At 37.4% G+C, this 18,213-nt stretch overlaps 1 protein-coding gene across 1 annotated transcript in view; it reads left to right on the top strand.

The window, feature by feature from the left end:
• Positions 1 to 18,213, top strand: part of CD2AP (CD2 associated protein) — a 75,152-nt gene that overhangs the window by 40,265 nt on the left and 16,674 nt on the right. Inside the window, exons 4-11 of the mRNA XM_084283297.1 lie at positions 2,041 to 2,141; positions 6,411 to 6,531; positions 8,163 to 8,347; positions 11,579 to 11,687; positions 14,756 to 14,847; positions 15,602 to 15,706; positions 17,244 to 17,280; positions 17,662 to 17,721. Of these exons, the coding sequence (XP_084139423.1) occupies positions 2,041 to 2,141; positions 6,411 to 6,531; positions 8,163 to 8,347; positions 11,579 to 11,687; positions 14,756 to 14,847; positions 15,602 to 15,706; positions 17,244 to 17,280; positions 17,662 to 17,721 (810 nt within the window). The remainder of the gene's footprint in view (positions 1 to 2,040; positions 2,142 to 6,410; positions 6,532 to 8,162; positions 8,348 to 11,578; positions 11,688 to 14,755; positions 14,848 to 15,601; positions 15,707 to 17,243; positions 17,281 to 17,661; positions 17,722 to 18,213) is intronic.

Below are 18,213 nucleotides of genomic sequence, written 5' to 3'. Positions count from 1 at the left end.
TTCATCTGATACCAGTTCATATACCGACTGCCTCTTCTGATATCCCTAATCTTGGAATAATTCTGTGTTCAACAGGGCTCGTTGCCTCATGCTGATTGCTGTGTAGCCATGATCAGTATGGTGCATACAATTTGATCTCAAAATTAGCGGTGTTATGGCTAGACTCATTTTTCTAGTACAAAACGGTGTTCAGGAACCTTCCTTGAAACACACAAATGTTTATTTGGCATAACAGCAGTGTCTGTATTTCCATTTTGCTTGCTGTTCCCTCTTTCTGGGAAGGCTGTTTAAACAGCTTCTGCAGATTCTGTTTGCTGTTTTCTTTTGCCTTTGCCTGGGCAATCGCTCATTCCCTTCAAAAGGTTTTTGGATTATTTAGTCATCTTTCAGTTTCTAGTTCCTAACCTGGCAAAATGAGGTTTACAACTTCAAAAACAAAAGTTAAGCTTCTTTAAAACTAATAGCAAGTTTCCCATGCGTGACAAGGCAGGTTTTCTCTGTCTAGAAAGCCCCATGTGTTGGTCTCATGCACCTCTCACTGAACACGTGTATATTCTATCAGGTGGGAAAGCTACAGGCGATATTCCTATCAGTTAGATTGCTGCGTTTATTCAGGAAAATGAAAATACAGGAGGTGTACTAAATTGTGTAACAAAGGGCTAAATTTAGTCTACCCTGTAGAAAACAAAATGTAATGAGAGACAGATTTTTTTTTTTTGTTTTGTTTCTGGAAATGGACAGAATTGTCTGGCAGCTGCCATCCCAACAGTCCCAGCATTGTGTGAGGCTGGAATATTGTTTTCTGAACTGATCAGTTAGCTTCTTAGGTTAATCTAGGGATTTTCAAAACTGGAACTTTTGAAAGTAGATAGCATTGAAAACAGCTTGCTGGTGAGGGAGAGTTCTAGATGCAAAATGCATCTGTTTTTTAACCCTATTTTAGAGAGAATTACAATATGAAAAGAAAAGTGGAAATCAGATGTATACCAAATGGCCGTGTGACTCCTTAATTCACATTTTTGGTATTAATCTCGTTCAAAGAAGGAACCCTAAAAGCATTGTAGGTGGTAGTAGAGGCCAGTGAACTGTTTATTTCAATTATTGTTTACATAATAGTCCTTCTTGGCTGCTGTATAAACTTCTGTAGACTTGAAAGAAGGCTGTATTATGTGAGCAATTACATGTTATTAGAAACAACCTCTAGAGCTTCATGTTTTTGCATCTTGACTTTAAGCTCTCCAAAGCAGAGGCCATATAGCAGTATGTAGAAAACTCTTAATTTAGTGATCGCTCTCAGAAATTTTAGATGCTGCATATTACTCAGATGTCTGGCTTGTTCCGTACTGAGGATGCTGGGTGTGGCGATCTTCTTAACTTCTGACTTTGGAATTTCAATACTGCTGTAAGAAGACAAGGATCAATCTGTATCTATGTTTGCATTATTTTTACGCAGCTAATCTTATCTGTTGAAGCTTGAGTATGGATGGAGTGCACAATGTAAGAGGGAGTACAGAAATTACATGAGTATAGCTCCTGTAAGACCACTGTAAGAAAACAGTGTGATGTACGTCAAGCTTTTGATACATATTTTTGCTTGAACAGGGGCAGGGTTGCTTAAAGACTGGAGGCTGAAACTTGCAGATTTTCTTCCAAGCAAGTGCTAACACTGCAGCCGGCAGCTACTGTCATCTTTGCAGGTTTCAGTCAGGAAGTAGCTTGAAAATTATTGTACTGGGGACTTGCTTGAGTCAACATGTCTTTTTTTTTTTTTTTTTTTTTTTTTAATAGCAGTTAGTAATTGTCTGTGCACTGTTTGCTTATTTGTAACTCACAGTGTGAGACGCTCAAGGGCTTTCAAGCTACATTTAAGGTATAACTTGTTAGGCTGAAGTGACGCAAACAAACTGGAAAAACAGAAGCAGAAGCTTATGTAGCTTTTTGGGGTGGTTTACCGGTGTTCTGGTCAGATTTGATACTTGGAAGCTAAGGAAAAATGAGTTTTCATTTTAAAATATTATTTTTCAATTTCCTTTGTATCAGAGTCCAAGAAGAGGCAATGTAAGGTGCTCTTTGAATATGTCCCACAGAATGAGGATGAGCTGGAACTCAAGGTGGGGGATGTGATCGACATCAGTGAAGAGGTAAGCTATTTCACAGAGCTGGTTTTGTCTTCGTGTGGTCAAAAGTGACTTTTTTATTATTTTTTTTTAATTTATTTTGTAATATTTTAAATACAAGGATGTTGGAAAATAGCAAAGGAGTTGGTATAGCAGAGGATAAAGCTAATATTTTAGGAGTTCTTTCTCTCAGGTTCTTACCCTAAATCAACAAATACTAGGGGAAGTATTTCATCTTCACAGCAATAAATTGTAATTCAGCACGCTCATTTCTTTTTCAAAAGACTTCCACAGTTCTTTGGCTCTGTCAATGTGATCCTTGCTTTTAGGATGCTTATACTAAAATTCTTTGACCATTTGCCTTTAACATGACATACCCTAACTCGGTTTAGATGAAAAATGCTATTTGACCTGATTTTCCAGTTTGGTGCTTTTGTACAAAGTCTTTCATCGCTTAAACTTTGAACTAATAGTAACAGCATTTGTTACAACAAACTGTGCTTGTTGTACGATGCACTTCTACCCACTTGCACAGAAATAGGGGACTTACAAATGTAGTTGGTAATGTGTTGGTAATTTCCATTTCATTTTCCACTGAGTAAGAAAACAATTAAAGCTTGGTATTGATGTTCAGAACTTGATGGCAGTCACCCTGTGCATCTGAGAGGGGTTTTGTGGGGGAGTTATTTTCTTTTTCCTTGTCTCCTTGCTACCTGTTCCATTCAATATCAACTAGTGTTGTGGGAGGCTTGATTATATGGGAAGAGTATCTCTTACAAGAGCTAAGTCTGTCAGAGAACCTGTGGAAAAGACCAGAGTGATCACGGAAGGATCCTTTCAGAACTGGATGGAAAACTGCACAGCATACTCTGGCCTCCATTGGTACAGCCCCTCCTTGTTGTTTCCTTGAGAATCCAAGAAAGGAAAAAGACTTAATATTTCTTTCTAGCCATGAGTCTGTTGGTGCTCTTGAAGTAGCTTTGAGATTGCATCTTTCACTTGGATGACTTCATTTGAAGAGAATGCTAACTCTCCAGGATTCTGATAATTGCCAGGAATGACTTGTCCATTTTCATAGCAAGGAAATAATTGTGCTTTTAGATGCAATTGAGCTAATGATTTCTAGAATTTGTTTTGTTAGCTTTGAATAAAACCAAGTGACTTGTTAAACCTGCTCACCAAAATCAGTCTCATAAATTCCATTGTGTGAGAGTGTTTTTTTTTTTTAAAAAGGAGTGCTCCTGGGTAACCTCATCAGTTTAATTTGTGGATAGTGCTTGTGTGCAGCAGTCCTGGCTTCATAAATGCTTGCACTGTACCATTCAGTAGACAGAACAATATCACTGGAAACCATTCAAGCAGTAAACTGCTTTGGGAGCTGCTGTTTTGAGTCTCACATGTTAACTTTCGCAATTATTTTGAGAGGGGTGCTCAGTATGATGTATCACAAGACCAAATAGCTAATGAAAACAAAAAGATCAAGGTAATTATTCATCTGGTTTCCTAGATAGAACTGATTTTTTTTTTTTGGAGACACGGTTTGTTGTTTCTGTTCTCATGTTTATTTCTGTGCCTGTGCTCCTTCCTTTCATATACCTCACCTGGCTTTCAAAAAAGATTAAACTTCTTGAAATTGATATGTTTCCACAGAACTTTGTAAAAATAGCTGGCCTAGGACAATTTTGTGCTGTTATGTCTCTCACAGAATGGGTGCAAGGAACACATATATTTTAAAAACAACAAAGACAACAAAAACACTTTAAAATAATGAAATGAAAATACGTATTTGTAGTATTTGTAGTTCCAGAGTGGAACTGGATGGGCTTTAAGGTGCTTCCAAACCCAAACCATTCCATGATTCTATGGCCAGAAATGTGAAGAATCATAGAAAATAATACTGTTAGTTGTGGCTAACTTGTCTTCATTACTGTGAAATGATTCTTGCTTTCATTTATATATAAAAGGTGCTATTTATATAATGGGTAACTTAAATTTACAGATAACTTAGGATTATTACTTTGAGAGAGCATTTGGTCACTTCTTTGGAGAAAATAATAAAGCAAAATCACCTGCTCAGGGGAATAAGCTCTACCAGCCACACCTGATAACAGAGCAGTGTTATCAGGTGTAGCACTTGCAATTGTTTTCCTAAATTGAATGGTTAGTCATTTACAGGAATGATCATGAAATTAAAAGTGGAGGTCATGGCTTTGGAAGGTAAATGACTAATTTTGAAGAGAGCAGGTTACAAGGTTCAGGAGCAGGGAAGAAGGCCTTTGTGCTATGTGGCTGAATCATCGGGGCCTTTTGTTTACAGAACTTGTGAGTTATGCATACAGTATACACAAAGTACATGTGGTAATTGTATAATTTATCTAACCTTTTTGTATCTCCTTCATATCTTTTCTCACATTCCTGTCAGATGCAGCACTAAAGACTAGGTTTAAAAGAAACTTTTTTTGTAGTATTGTATTTGTATTGCATAATACAAGTTCATAAGGCTCAACTACTGGATTTTTTTTTTTTGAAGTTCAGACTGGTAAAACTGTTTCAGTCATTTTTTCCCCCTTTGTTCAGAAGTCTTGAGAGTTCATCTTTTTATAGCAGCAACTTGATGGTATTCAAAAAAAGTACCGATGCTGTACCAGAGCTGTATCTCCCTCTTGTGGAAATTGGATCCTGTAGTAGGGTTTTAAAATGGAAGATGTCCTGAAATTGTCATCATTAGTATTAGCACCCAGAAATACACAGTTGCTCTTCACCAAGCCACACAGAACCTTTTTTATTTTCTTCATCTGTTCTTTAATGTTGATTAAAGATGCATTCTCTGGTAACACTGGTTTGTATGTCATCAGGTTTTTTAAGGACATCATGGTGAGGGTATTGACTCAGATAACGTTTAATCTATTCCTGCCTGTCTCTGAATCTGGCATTGCTTTGCCTTGCAAGTCTGTAGAGTGCTTTGCTGACCTTTTCTAATGGCAGAAATAAAGGGATGCTTCAATCTCTTTCTATATCCTAAGCATGAAAAGACCCTTTCTCATGGCTCTTTGGTAGTATGTGTGATTCAGGGCGTTTTAATTTCAGTTTTCTGTCATGTATTATGTAAAGCATGAGGAGCTGGAGTGTGATCAGCATCTGTCAGGAATCTGCTTGAAATTTGATTTGCTGGACCAGTCTCCGTATTTAAACCATCCACAACGAAGCTATATTCGGTAACTAGGATGTCTTTTAAAAGAAAGGCGTTGTTTTTCCACTGCCTGTCTGTCTCTGTAGCTGCCAGGCTTTGCATGCATTCTGCCTGCCTGGAGGTAAGCTAGGGTTTAAAAATTATGTCTGTGTCAGGCGCAGTGTCCTACAAAGCAAGGCTATAAAAAGATTACATAAACAGATGCTGTTTTATTCTGTTGTTTTTCTTTCTCTTCTAAAAACAGTTTTCCAGCCTTAAAGCAGAAAAACTTCAAAATATTTTGTTTTAGTTGATCTCATCTCAGTTTTACATATTGTTCATTGGGCAAATTACCTTCACATAATTTCAGATATCTTCAAATGTGTTCATAAAAAAAAGAACACAATTCTTATTCAGTTTTCTGGCATCATATTTTACACCATTACCTACGTGCGCCCTGCTTTTCCTTGTGTTTTGAATGGTGTCATATTCATGATGAGCCTTCCATTAAATATTTTAGAGTGAATAACACCAGGAATCCAAGCACTTAACAGATCATCACAGGTTTGTCCTTAAAACAAACCAAAACAGGTTTGTTTCTAGTACAAAAATGAGATGGTTTGTGAATAGCGAAGCTAACAAAATTTCATCTCATTTCATATCCAGTGGACTTGTACCCTTAGTCACAAAACTCAGGCATCTTGGCTGCCTACGTTGGTTGGCCAACTCAGATGGGAAGGGATCCATATCTTCTAACTGATCTAGAGCTAGGCATCTGCTCTTCAGCCAGCTGTTTCCTGCCAGAAGGAATGGATGACAGAGTAGTGGAAAACTAAGCTGTGATGTCCCTAAGGACTTTTTTCTACTGAACGTCATCTGTAGAAATTATCTTTGATCAGAAGATACAAGCGTTGAAGTTGGTCAACGGATACAGGGCCAATGGAAATGGGACTGGTGGGAACTGGACTGGCAACAAGACTGCATAAAGATTGCCTTAAGTGAAGTATGAATTCAATTGATATACATTTTTTTAGATTGCTTAAATTGCTGTACTTAAATGTTGCAACAGGTGTTGTATTTTAGTTTCCTTTTGCTTAATTAATGTGCAAAATATTTCTGTACAGGTAGAAGAAGGCTGGTGGAGTGGAACACTAAATGGCAAGTCAGGGCTGTTTCCTTCCAACTTTGTGAAAGAATTGGAATCGATGGATGATGGAGAAACACAGGACTCTCTGGATGACGCAGGTGGTATTCTGTTTTCTTGTAAGCTCATAGCAAAATTATTTTAAATCTCATACAATTCGGAACGTTGTGGTTGTTGTGCAATCTTATTATATTTGATTCTAAGAATAAAGTATTTTTCATGTCTAACAAATACTAAAATGGACACTGGATCAAACATATTCCTTGGATTGTTTTTAAGGCAGCTTTTAAATTTAGCCATTCCTTTTTGGCTCTGACTGTATAGCTAAGACAGAAGCAGACCGTCTGTAGCTGAACAGTAGTTTAAATGCTGAGGGGTGCCAGGCAGGTACATGCTTTCCAGACAATTATTTAGTCTGTTGCCTTGAAACTGTATTCCTGAGGCCTTATGTTTTTGAAGACCTGTTTGAAGGCTGGGGAACTTTGATATGATATTGCTGAAATGGGAGCAATCTTTGGGAGTAGTGTCCTGAAGGGAGTTAATGCTTAAAAAAAAAAAAAGCTGTATAATGTTCAAGGGCAAAAAGTGTGTGTTTTTAATATTTTTCTGTCCACATTTACAAGATGTTAAGTAATAATAGTTTCTAATAAGGGTTTGCTCAGAAAGAAAAAATAATTGATTTTTTGTAAATTCTGGAAATAATTTCAGTAGTGTAAGCCAAGAGTTGTTTGATTTGAGCAGTCCCAAATAGATCAACACCTATTTAGAGCTTAGTTTTGCTGAGACTAGTGATATCTGGTGAGATGAGTGTACAAATGGGTATGTGTCCATCTTATTTCACGAATACTGAGATTCAGAGAAACTGAACAGTAATCTCGAAATGATTGTATTTTCTGTTAGTATCTTAGAAGCTATGATTTTCAGCACCACCACCACCCACCCTCCTGCCTGGGGTTTACATTTAATGCTCAGTACTTTGACAGTCAGGTTCTCAGGTATCTGCTATATTTCTTTACTCCTGAGAAAAAGTAAATTCTCTGAGCTGTGATTTTTTGGAATTTTCTCATTAATGAAATTTGTAGCTATCCGTTTAGAGAACTAAAAGGAAAACAACCAAGTGAAGAGTAATATAGTTCAGAAACTGAAGTGGCAACACAACTTCACAGTGTTACCAAAACATAAATAAATTCACAAGAAACTGTTTTCAGGTATTTTTTTTTTGGTATTTTGAGCTGTAGGAAAACTTCACTTGCTGCCTTGAGAGGCATCAGTCTCTGCTACTGCACCACAGTTTTCTTTGTTGTGGTTGTTGAAACAAGTGCACTCATTTTGGCGTCATGATGGCCCTTTATTGATCATAGCCTTTGGCAGCTATAGCTCTGCTGCATGTGATAAGCTTTTAAGTGTTGGACAAAACCCATGTCTTACACTACTCAGCAGTGCTTCATAAAATCTAATGCTGATGATTACAGACTGTGGAGCCTCGATGTTTGAAATGGCAAGGAATATTAATAATCTAATGACTGAGTTGCCAGACTATTCAATGTGTGTTGTTTCAGATGATCTTATGTTAAACATACAGCTAGACAAAAAAGGGAGGTATTGTAGCTGCAATAAGCTGTAAGAGCAATGCACACAGCTGTGTCTCTTCCATTTTTTTTTTTCCTCTGAAGAGCAAAGAAATAATTTCAGCTATTAAAACAACTGTGTTTTTTTATCCTTTCACTTTCAGAGTCTGTTTTCAGTGGTCCTACCTCACCTGTGGCTTCTCCAGGGAATGGAGCTGAACCTGGATCTGGACCAGCACAGCCAAAGAAAATACGAGGTGTTGGGTTTGGAGATATCTTTAAAGAAGGCTCAGTTAAACTTAAGACAAGGTTATCCAGTGGTGAATCAGAAGACAAAAAGCAAGATAAGGTATGTAGGGGTTCGTGTTGTTATTTTGGGGTTTCCTGTATTTAAAAAAGAAAGTGTGGAAACTGAAAACATAATCCTGTAGATGCTGGCAGTTTATAAGATTTGTCAGTATTGTTCAGTAATCAGGCTGTAACCGTCGGATACCAAAGGCAAGGCAAGAAGAGGGTCTTGCCTATAAAACAAAGCAAAACACCTCAAACTTCTTTCACGGTAAGTTATCTACCATGGATTCCAAAAGGTCTAGTCAAATGTTTTGACTTTTTTTTAAAGAGGGAAATTCAAACTAACATGAAAATTGTCCTTTCAAAAGCCAGGGGTTTAAAATATAGCAGGATATGTACCTACTGTAGTCTTTGGTAGTTCTTTTCTCTGTAACAGATTTTGTATCTAATCAGGGGCAGGACTGCTGAGTTTCTATACAAGTTTAAGAAACGTTTGGACTACGCACTTAGTCACATGGTCTAAAATTTTGGGTAGGCCTGTGTGGTACCAGGATTCGGACTCGATGATCCTTACGGGTCCCTTCCAACTTGGGATATTCTATGATTCTAAGTTGAATGTAGCCTTTAAATCAAGGAATATTTGGGGTGTTTCTTTTTTTTCCTTCACGTTTTGGTGGATGTTGAAATTGCCGTACCGCGTGTCATGTGTTATTACCAATGGAAATGTCCTTCAGTGAATCCTGCCAAGTTTTTGGCTTCATTGGTGTCTCCGTAATGTGCAGATTGTGTGAGCATTTTGTTCTCCAAATTTAACTTAGAAGTTAGGAAGTATTACAGAACATCATGTTATTTACTTACTTTAATTTGGTTTTGGTATATCTGAACTCAAGGAAGCTCTTACCCCTCATAAGTACAACAGCAATGCATTTATCTTGAAATTATGCATAGTGTATACCAAGAACTTTTTTGTTTTTCGAGCTTTTGACAGCTGAGATCATTCAGTGTTTCGGTTTTTATTCAAGTGATCAATTCAAGAAAGCTTCTAAATCTTTGTCCAAATTCTTTTTTTTTTTTTTTTTTTTTTTTTTTTGTCTGTGGTTATGACTGTTTTTGGAAAAGGCAATTCTGACTGATTCGTTTTCCTTTGCCTGCCCAGAAATAATTGCGCTGGTGCGGGGCAAAAAGTGACACGAGGGCAGGAAGAGAGTCCTCAGGAAGAGGGCAGGGACAGATACTTTTAATGTGTTGGTTCCACTCCCACCTCAGTAGCAAAGCTGAAAGATGCTTATCCAACTGTAGATGTTGTGTGCATCCTTTTTTTTTTTTTTTTTTTTTTTTTTTTCTGAATCAATCAAAACTTCAGGTAAGTCAGAAAACCAAAGTTATCAAAGTGTTGTCATTTGTAGCTGGGGTATTGATTGTGAAGTCCCAGGGAGGGCACATGCATTTTCCTCCATTCTCTCCAGGTTTATACCTCAGTACAGGAATCCATGGGAGCCACTACATTGTTGCATGACTGCTGTTAGAGGAGGCTTTCAAGAGCTAGCTTTCTCAATTTGCCTTCTTGTTATAAGATTGCTTGTCCGAAGGCATGCTTCCTCACTTTCCAGCTTATAACTTGGGAGCGGTAAGATCCTTTCTAAAATATACTGAGTTGACAGGAAGCCTGCTCAGTCATTTTGAACTGTTCTTTGTGCAGAAATACTAAGATACGTTGGCGCTGTATTTGGTTTGTTAGCCAGTCTGCTAAGTTGTTGTAGGCAGCTTCTCAGCAAGATGGGAAATGAAGTGAGAAAACAAACTTCTCGTAGTTTGAAGACAATGAAATAAACAATTGAGGTTTGCATTTAATATTCCACTTATGCTTATTGCCAAAGTCATCCCAAAGGCAGATAGGCTTAGAGAACAGCGTAAAGAGCCCTATGGGGAAAATTCTTATGAAGGTTTTGCTAAAACAGTTTCTTCAGGTACATGCTCAACTCACTTTGGGTTTAAATGGAGGGATGCTGGAAGGGCATTCTCCATCCTTAAGCTAGTAAAGAAATAAAAGCTGTCCTCAGGAAGCTCTAGAGCAGAGAGAGCTTCTTTGTTTTTCCCCTATGGGAATTCAAGAACTGCTCAGCACAGGAAGACTGAGCACTTAGACTCGTGAGCAATTCAAATGTTTATTTGCTTTTGTAAGATAGATTTCAGTCAGCTCCAGCATCCTGCATGGGTTCAGGTTATTTATACCCTGCCTGCCTAAACTTCCTCTCACACTAATTGCATCCTTTTTTTGGAAGGGGAGAACGTAGAAAACTTTCCATACTGGCCTTCTTTAATCTCCTAGGTGGGTTATTTTAGTGCTTCCTTTATGTTCTGGAGTGAATTAAATTGCATATGCACTCTGAGAACATCCCAAATGACCGTAGCTTCCTCTATGGTATGTCAGAGGTACCAAACACCAGCCCACAGACACCATCTGTTCTTAAAGAGACTCAGGCTGGTTTCTGTGGCATCAGTAGGTCTGCAAAGTCTAGTTATAAAGGGAAATGAACAGAATAAGTAAAAGCAATGGGAATTTTCTCGTCAGTAACACTGCTAGGGTTGCTCAGGTAAGCACTGACTAATGTTTGTAGCTCTTATGACTGTGAAGAAAAGAATGCAGCTGAAGCTGTCGCAGTCCTCCTGACAGCTCAGTAAATATCTTGAAATGAAAACTAGAGCAATTATTTTGGTTAGGTGTTAACTCTGAAACTTCATACCAGTTGTGATGCCTCTGTGTTTTTTTTTGGTGTAGGAGAAAATGTCTGGTGAGAAAGTGTGTGTTTGGGTTCTGTGCTGTTTGAATCTCCAAGAGCAAAGGGAAGCTGGGACGGGCTTTCACATGCTTTTATGTTTGCCTAAGTAATGAAAAACTGATTACCTCTTCAGCTGAGATGGTTTATGGTCACTGAATATTCCTGTGTCATTCCAGTGTCAAGTAACTATGGTCAGAGTTACTTTCAGCAGAGCTGTTAAATGACCACTTCTGTGCCAGAGAAGGCAATTTCAGAGTAACGGAACAGTGACGCTTGGGAAGATTGAAATATGATTGCAAAAATTGAGCTGGACATTGCCAGATATAAAGCAGTGTGCTTTGTCTTTGGTCAGTAGACAAAATTCTTGTTGTGGTGGCCATAATGAAGTAACTGCAGTAAATTAAGTACTTAAAAGAAAAACGCAGTGAATCTCTTGGAGATAATTTCACATCATCTCAGCTACTGAAAACATGAGTTTCTGTTAATAAAGTTCTCTTTTGTTTCTGTAGTCCTCACCTCACCATCCCCCTGGATCAAAGCCAATTCATTTTCCTTGCGTAACGAAAATGGAAAACTCGTCAGAAGGAGCAAAATCAGAAGGTGAAAGTAAACCAAAAGGTAAGGCTAATGGAAATGTGCATCTGTTGCTTGATAGTCTTTGGTGAAGAAGTATTTGGTTGTCAAAACTGATCTGTTTTCCCCTTGTTGGCATTATACTTCTGTGTATACTGCTTTTTGTGCATAATGTTCTTTATCTTTGAGAAGTTATTCAAATGCAAAAGTGTCTGAAGGAGTTTTTGTTTGCATTTCAGTGAGAAATCAGTTGTAGGGTTGTCTCCCAGAAGCAAATAAGGCAGGGGTATTAAGTTTGTGTTAATTTGTGTTGACGTGCTAAAGCTGGCTTTCATTCTGCCTAGCTTTCAGTGGTCAGCTGGGATGCTGGAAATCTGTTGTTGCAGAGCAGCCCCCCAGTTTGGTTTCTGTTCCTGGATGATAGGAATGATGCTGTGCTTACTCTGGAGTTGCTCGTGTGCATGCTGTCCATGGTTGTATGCTGGGTTTCTTGCATCAGAAAGTTGTTGTTCCCTTGAAGTCTATTCTCCAGGTAGCCTGGTTCCATTTACAGTAATAAAAAAGAAAAAAAATTTTTTCTCTGAGAATTTATGACTTTAACTACTAAATTGCCTAGCTTTATCTAGAGAGCTACTGTTTTTTTTTTTGTTTTTTTTTTTAAAGTCAACTCAAAACTTCTTTTGGGAGTGCCAACCCCCATAAAAAAATTGTGATGTGTTGACAGCTCATTTTGCCTAGTTCCAGGGACAATGCTTTTCAGCTCCTGTATTGGAATTTCAAGGGTACTTTTCTTTTATGTAGAAATCAGTTATTTTTGCATAAATGGGTTATTTTACATGGAACGCATCATTTGCAGAATTACGAAAACTTCAACAAACAGCTGGCTTTTTGCCTGTCTTTAGGGGTTGTGTAATCTAGCAGAACAGCGCACTTGAAACGGTGGGTTTGTACAGCCAAACCAGGGCTTTGGCCGAGTTCTAACAGCAAATAGGACATCTGTGCCACTTGAGCAGTGTTGCTTTATTTCGTGGGATAGATGTATGCACGGCCATGTTTATAAACAGCCGATTACAGTTTAGGAGTGTTTAATGTAGTGGGGGTAAGAGTAGTTAACACTTCAGTTTTGCCATTCCAAAGCATATATCGAAATAAGTTTGTGTATGATTTTATGGAAATCAATGCTTACTTGGACTTTATCCTGATTTTGAAGTCTATCAGGGATTTTACTTTTAGTAGATTAAAATTTTCAGCTTTTAAACCGTTTCAGTGCTATTGCTGGAAGTGCTCTTCTTGCAGAGCCAGCAAGGCAGTGTGCAGCCCAGAGCATTGCGAAATTTGGCCTGTCTTAAACTTTGCATAAAAATTAACCCAAGTCTGTCTGAAAAATCTGGGTGTTCAATACCAAACATTCAAAGCATTCAGTACGTAGCTCCTTTCATAATTTCAAGTGCATTTCATGCTACAAGTATAGAAATTGGACTAATCCAGTTAGCCATGCTGAGTCTCTGCTCCCCAGATAAATATTGTAGGAGATTATTAGTAGAAAATACCTATAGAATAATTTGAAAGTATCTTGTAACTTTTGAAAGAGCTAGGTTTTCTTTCTTAATGTTTTTATTTTAATACAGACTGCACTGTTTATGCATCCTCAGTTTTGAGAGAGTTTAAAATAATCTGTGTTCAGTATGTTAACAACAGAGGTCTCCTAAAATATTTAGACTTGTGTGCCTTATTTTGGTACGCCTCAGCTATTTCTGGGAAGCTTGTTTTGGCCTCTGGTGCAAATATGTAAAATATTTTGTTTAAAAAATAAAATAGAAATTTCTACTTGGTGATTTCTCCTTCCCCCTTTATGTCAGAGGACATCATCTGTGATTCCTGCGGTCACCCCTGAGTTCTTGGAAAGGAGAAAACTTAGTAAATGTTTTAATAAAAGGTAGTTCAAAGTTCAGATTTATTACTTTGTAAGCAGCATATGAAAGTGTTAGAAAGTGAAACTGGGCTTCTTTATCTCCATGACTTAGAGAATATCAGGCTCACAAAGTAAGACGGTGAAGTGGCAAATTGTACGTGCTCTTAATGAAGGTGGGTGGATTTTTTGGGTGGAGCTGACCACCTGGATGGGCAGAAAGATGCAGCCTGCAGGATTTCAGCACTTGCTGCCTCCTGCCTTCTGTGCAGCTGGTGCAGAGGAAAGTCCTTCCTGACATGGTTTTTGTGTGCTGTGGGACTTGGTGTATCCAGGGCATGAGGAGAAGTGCTTGGAGAAGGAAAGAAGCAAAGGTTTGCGTAGTACAGTGGTGCTGACCGACTCTCCCAGCAGCAAGGAAATGCGTACCTTGTTACAGAATCGGGCTGTGTACAGGAGATGGCTTAGGGTTGTGCTGCCCTCTGAGCAGGGGTGTATGCTGCTGCTCACCTGTGTGTGTTGTCCAAGTCCTGGTATGTTGTGGCCACACGATAGAGTCCTTATTGCCCTATACCAAGTAGAAAGACAGGAATTATTCTTTCTGCTTTTACAGAAGGGGCTGTGATTGTCAGTTTAGTCATTCAGTTGAGCTGTGGTTTCAGGTGGTTATATCCAAGGACTTCCTTTGCTTCAATTACTTGTTCTCATTGCAGAATTTCAGCAAATGTGCTGCTTGGGTATTTGAAGTTCCTGTAATTTTAAGTCACCATGAAACAATTGTGTATATTTAATTAGGCTTATTATAAAAATCTCATATAAACTCACAATAAAAATCATGAATCAGTCTTTCGTCTAAAGCAGCAGAACTGAATATATATAAGGCAGTGGGGATTAGATATGTCAGATAAGCCATTATAGTTTTAAGTGAGCAGTCTGCTGTGGATAAAAATATTTTAGGGCATTATCCCCTGACTCCATGAGGATTTATCTCTCGTTCTCTGTAAATATTGCTATGAACTTGATTTTCTCATGAGGTGAATGACATAGTGAACACTTTGTAGAGCAGCGTCAGATGGCTGGTCCGGAAGGGAAGGATGATTATAGTATTAATTTCTGAGCTCTCCTTTTGGATAGCACAAGTAAGCTTTTATGTACTTTACTACCCATGGTATGCAAGTATAGTAATTATGCTGTGTCGTTCCAGCCAAGGAATATTGCAGGACAGTATTTTCCTACGAAGGCACAAATGACGAACTGAGTTTTAAAGAAGGCGAGATTATTCAAATTATCACTAAGGTAAGATGTTCAGTGCACTTTAACCATTTGTAGCTTTTGTAAGTTATGCACAGGTAAGTAGAATATAGACAGGAGAGTTTATTGGGTTGAGTAAAGTATTTGCTAAAATATGTAAATAATTTCAGATGTTAACACACATACTTCTGTTATAAATAAACTAAAGTTTCTATCCAGTTAGATCGTGTGATGGATTTCTATGACACAGAATTAATAATTTGTTTTTTCCCCTTATGTTATTGTTATGTTATTATTACTTGGTTATTTTTTCCTCAGAAGTGTATCCATCCTGTCTTACTTCTTCATGCTTTTCAGACTAGTGAGCCTGATCAGTTGCATCAGAATCACTTTTATGTAGTAGAATTGTGTGTTATTCCAACTACAGAAAGTATTTACTGAAAGTGTTTCTAGTAGAGGAAGTTGAGAACATTAAATCTAGTGGAGGAAGTCGAGAACGTTAAATATTGTGCATTGAATCATAGCTGGTTTTATGTACTTTTCTTCCACTTGCAGATGTTAGCCTTGTATAAATGAGGAAATATAATTTCATATCCTGTATTTTAGAAAACAAAGTGACCAAACATAGTCTGATCTTTAGCTGTTTCCCCTTGCTAAGGTAGCTAAAGTATTCTTCTAAGTAATGCAATATTTTGGAAAAACAATTATATTGTGAGAAACAGCTACAGGAACAGCACTTTCAATCTATCTGTTCTGGGAAAAATAAGGATTGATCTAAATATCCTATTGTTTGTTTTAGGATACTGGAGAGCCAGGCTGGTGGAGAGGAGAACTCAATGGTAAAGAAGGAGTCTTCCCTGATAATTTTGCTGTTCAAATACACGAACATGATAAAGACTTCCCTGTAAGTTCCTATATATTTCTTCTAGTGTCACAAAAACGAATTGACAGGAATGCAAGGAATAAAAGACTTCAGCGCATACTGCTGCTTCAAATATTAATACAATTGTGTCAGTTTTTAAACTCTGTCTCAAAGTAGCTATAACCAAGAAGATCTAAAGGTTAAACTTATTTTTAAATATTTAATTGAAACCTGCCTTTTCAGATTAACTGTAATTAAAAAGGATGATTAGGTCATATAGAAAAACGTATAGTTCTGATACTGTGGTGATATGTGTAACTGATGATTGAATTAAACCCTAAACGTTTTGAAAGGAAGCAAGCAGTCAGTTCTGTTTCATCCTGTTCTGTAAGTAAATATAAGAACAAAATACTGAATAACCCCTGGGGGACTGACTGGGATTTTTCTGTGTTAAGACCTGCCAGTAGGTTGCAGCGTATAATCTTTGATTGGGATTTAGAAATAGTTTTTTTTTTTTTCTTTTTTTTTTTTTTCTCCATTATCTCTTGTGTTGACTTAAAGAAATTCATATTTTTATGTGGTACTCCTTGTTCTTGTAATTCTTAGTCCATGTTTTGTCAAGATTAGTATGATGTTTTGGTTCTGACAAGTTTGTGTAGCAAAGATGGTCAAGTTAACACATGTACTTTAGTGGGAGTGCATTGGACTGAGCCCATACAACTTCAGCAATGTTTTTATAAACATCTGAGGGTTAGTAGGCTTTTGTGACCGTTTTATCAGTGAGCATTGTCCTTGGTGCAACCACGTAGATAGGTGTTCTAGAGCATTTTCATTAGCTGGACTCTGGGGGTGAGGTGGTTTGAGATGTTTCTCTTGAGGTAAGCCGTACTCCGTGATGGGGGAAATTCAAACTTATTTTTAACAGATCAAGGAAAGCAATAAGTGGCTGCCTAGTACAGTAGGGTTATTGTCAACGTACAAACTGTGACACCTTAATATTTTGCAAGTTTTTAATGGCTGGAGTAGTTCATGCATCTTTCTCCAGTATAAGACGAAGAAGCTCAGACAAATGTTTTTCATATAAATGAAGTGCTTGTTGCAAAATTAAATAGTTTTCATGATATTTAGTTTAGAACTCTTGTTCAGTGAAAGTGACCTTTTTTGATTTTAAAATTTACCTGATTACTTTTTGATACTTCCGTTGTACTAACTAACGTTGTGGGGTTTACTTACTGAAACTGAAATTAAAATGGGTGTGACTGGAGCAATTCCTTGGACTAGATAAGATGTAATTCTTAATTTTTGTTTGCACCTCTTCTGCTTACTCTTGCTGCTGAAATGCTGATCTGAGATTTGAAGAAACTGTGCATTTTGTTCACATTTTTTTTTTTATCAGGTTGGCTGGGAAATACCAGATGAATTTTTCCAGTTCTATGTCTTTGCTTCCTGTCTGGGATTGCCGTTTATGAAATGCTTTGAAAAGAGCTGTAAATAAGCTGGACACTACCATATGCAAAACAGAAAGCAAATGTGTTTCTGTGTTTTGATAATCTGTTTTGTTTATGTACTTATTTTTCAGAAGCCAAAGAAACCTCCTCCTCCAGTTAAAGGTCCAGGTACGTAAAATATGCCTGCTGATAGGTGTCTGAAGAAGTATTGAACTTCAGAAACAGTGCATGTTTTCAAAAAAAATTTAAATTCAGAAGTAGCTTTGTATTTCCCTGTAATGCAGCTGCCCTTAGTTAAAGGTTACCTTTTTATGCCTTATGTATTTTGCTGCTGCTATATATTTTCCCAAATTATGATGGAGACTACTTCAGACATTTTAATACAAGCCTGCAGTTTGCTGGGCTCAAATGAATGTTTATAAATGGCATTACACTCCTTGCAAAGGGAAAAAAAATACAAACACAAATTGGTGTATATCATATTTTTAGATAGTGACTAAGATAATTAAAGCTCTTTCAGAAATACCTATGATTTGGTTTTACACACAGCTCCTAAACCTGAATTGCCAACTGGAGAGAAGAAATTCCCTTTGAGGACTGAAGAAAAAGGTGAGACCTGTTTACTTTATAGTGAATTTCAGGATATATTGCTAAAAGTAAGGTAATAAGTTTTAGTTTAGCTGCTCTATGTAATAGGTATCGTGCTTAGGAACATGAAAGCTTCTGAAAACTTGTGTGATAAATAACAATCCTTTTCTGTGGTAGAAGAAATGATGCAGGAAAATGTTCTCTTGAATTCTGTTGAAGGTCAGGCTGAATAATTAATTATATGTGGTCTCCTCTGGCCTTAACAGTTACGTATTTAGATAGTAGTAGCATTTTACTAGAAAAAATGTCCGTCTATCGGTGCAGTGCTTTACTGGTGGAAAATAACCATGTTGATACTAGCAATCAAACTGATTAAGAAATTTTAATGTAATTATTTTTTTAATTCAATAAATGAGCAGCTCTAATCTCAACCTACCAAACCATATATTTTTTAATGCATGTTAACCTTGCCTTTAATTGCAATAAAAAATTGGCTAATCAACAGGTAAAAGC

The sequence above is a fragment of the Netta rufina genome (genome assembly GCF_964035555.1).
Source record: "Netta rufina genome assembly, chromosome: 3".
Lineage (NCBI taxonomy): Eukaryota > Metazoa > Chordata > Aves > Anseriformes > Anatidae > Netta > Netta rufina.
Note: the sequence above shows the minus strand (reverse complement) of the source record. Positions and strands in the feature narration are given on the sequence as shown.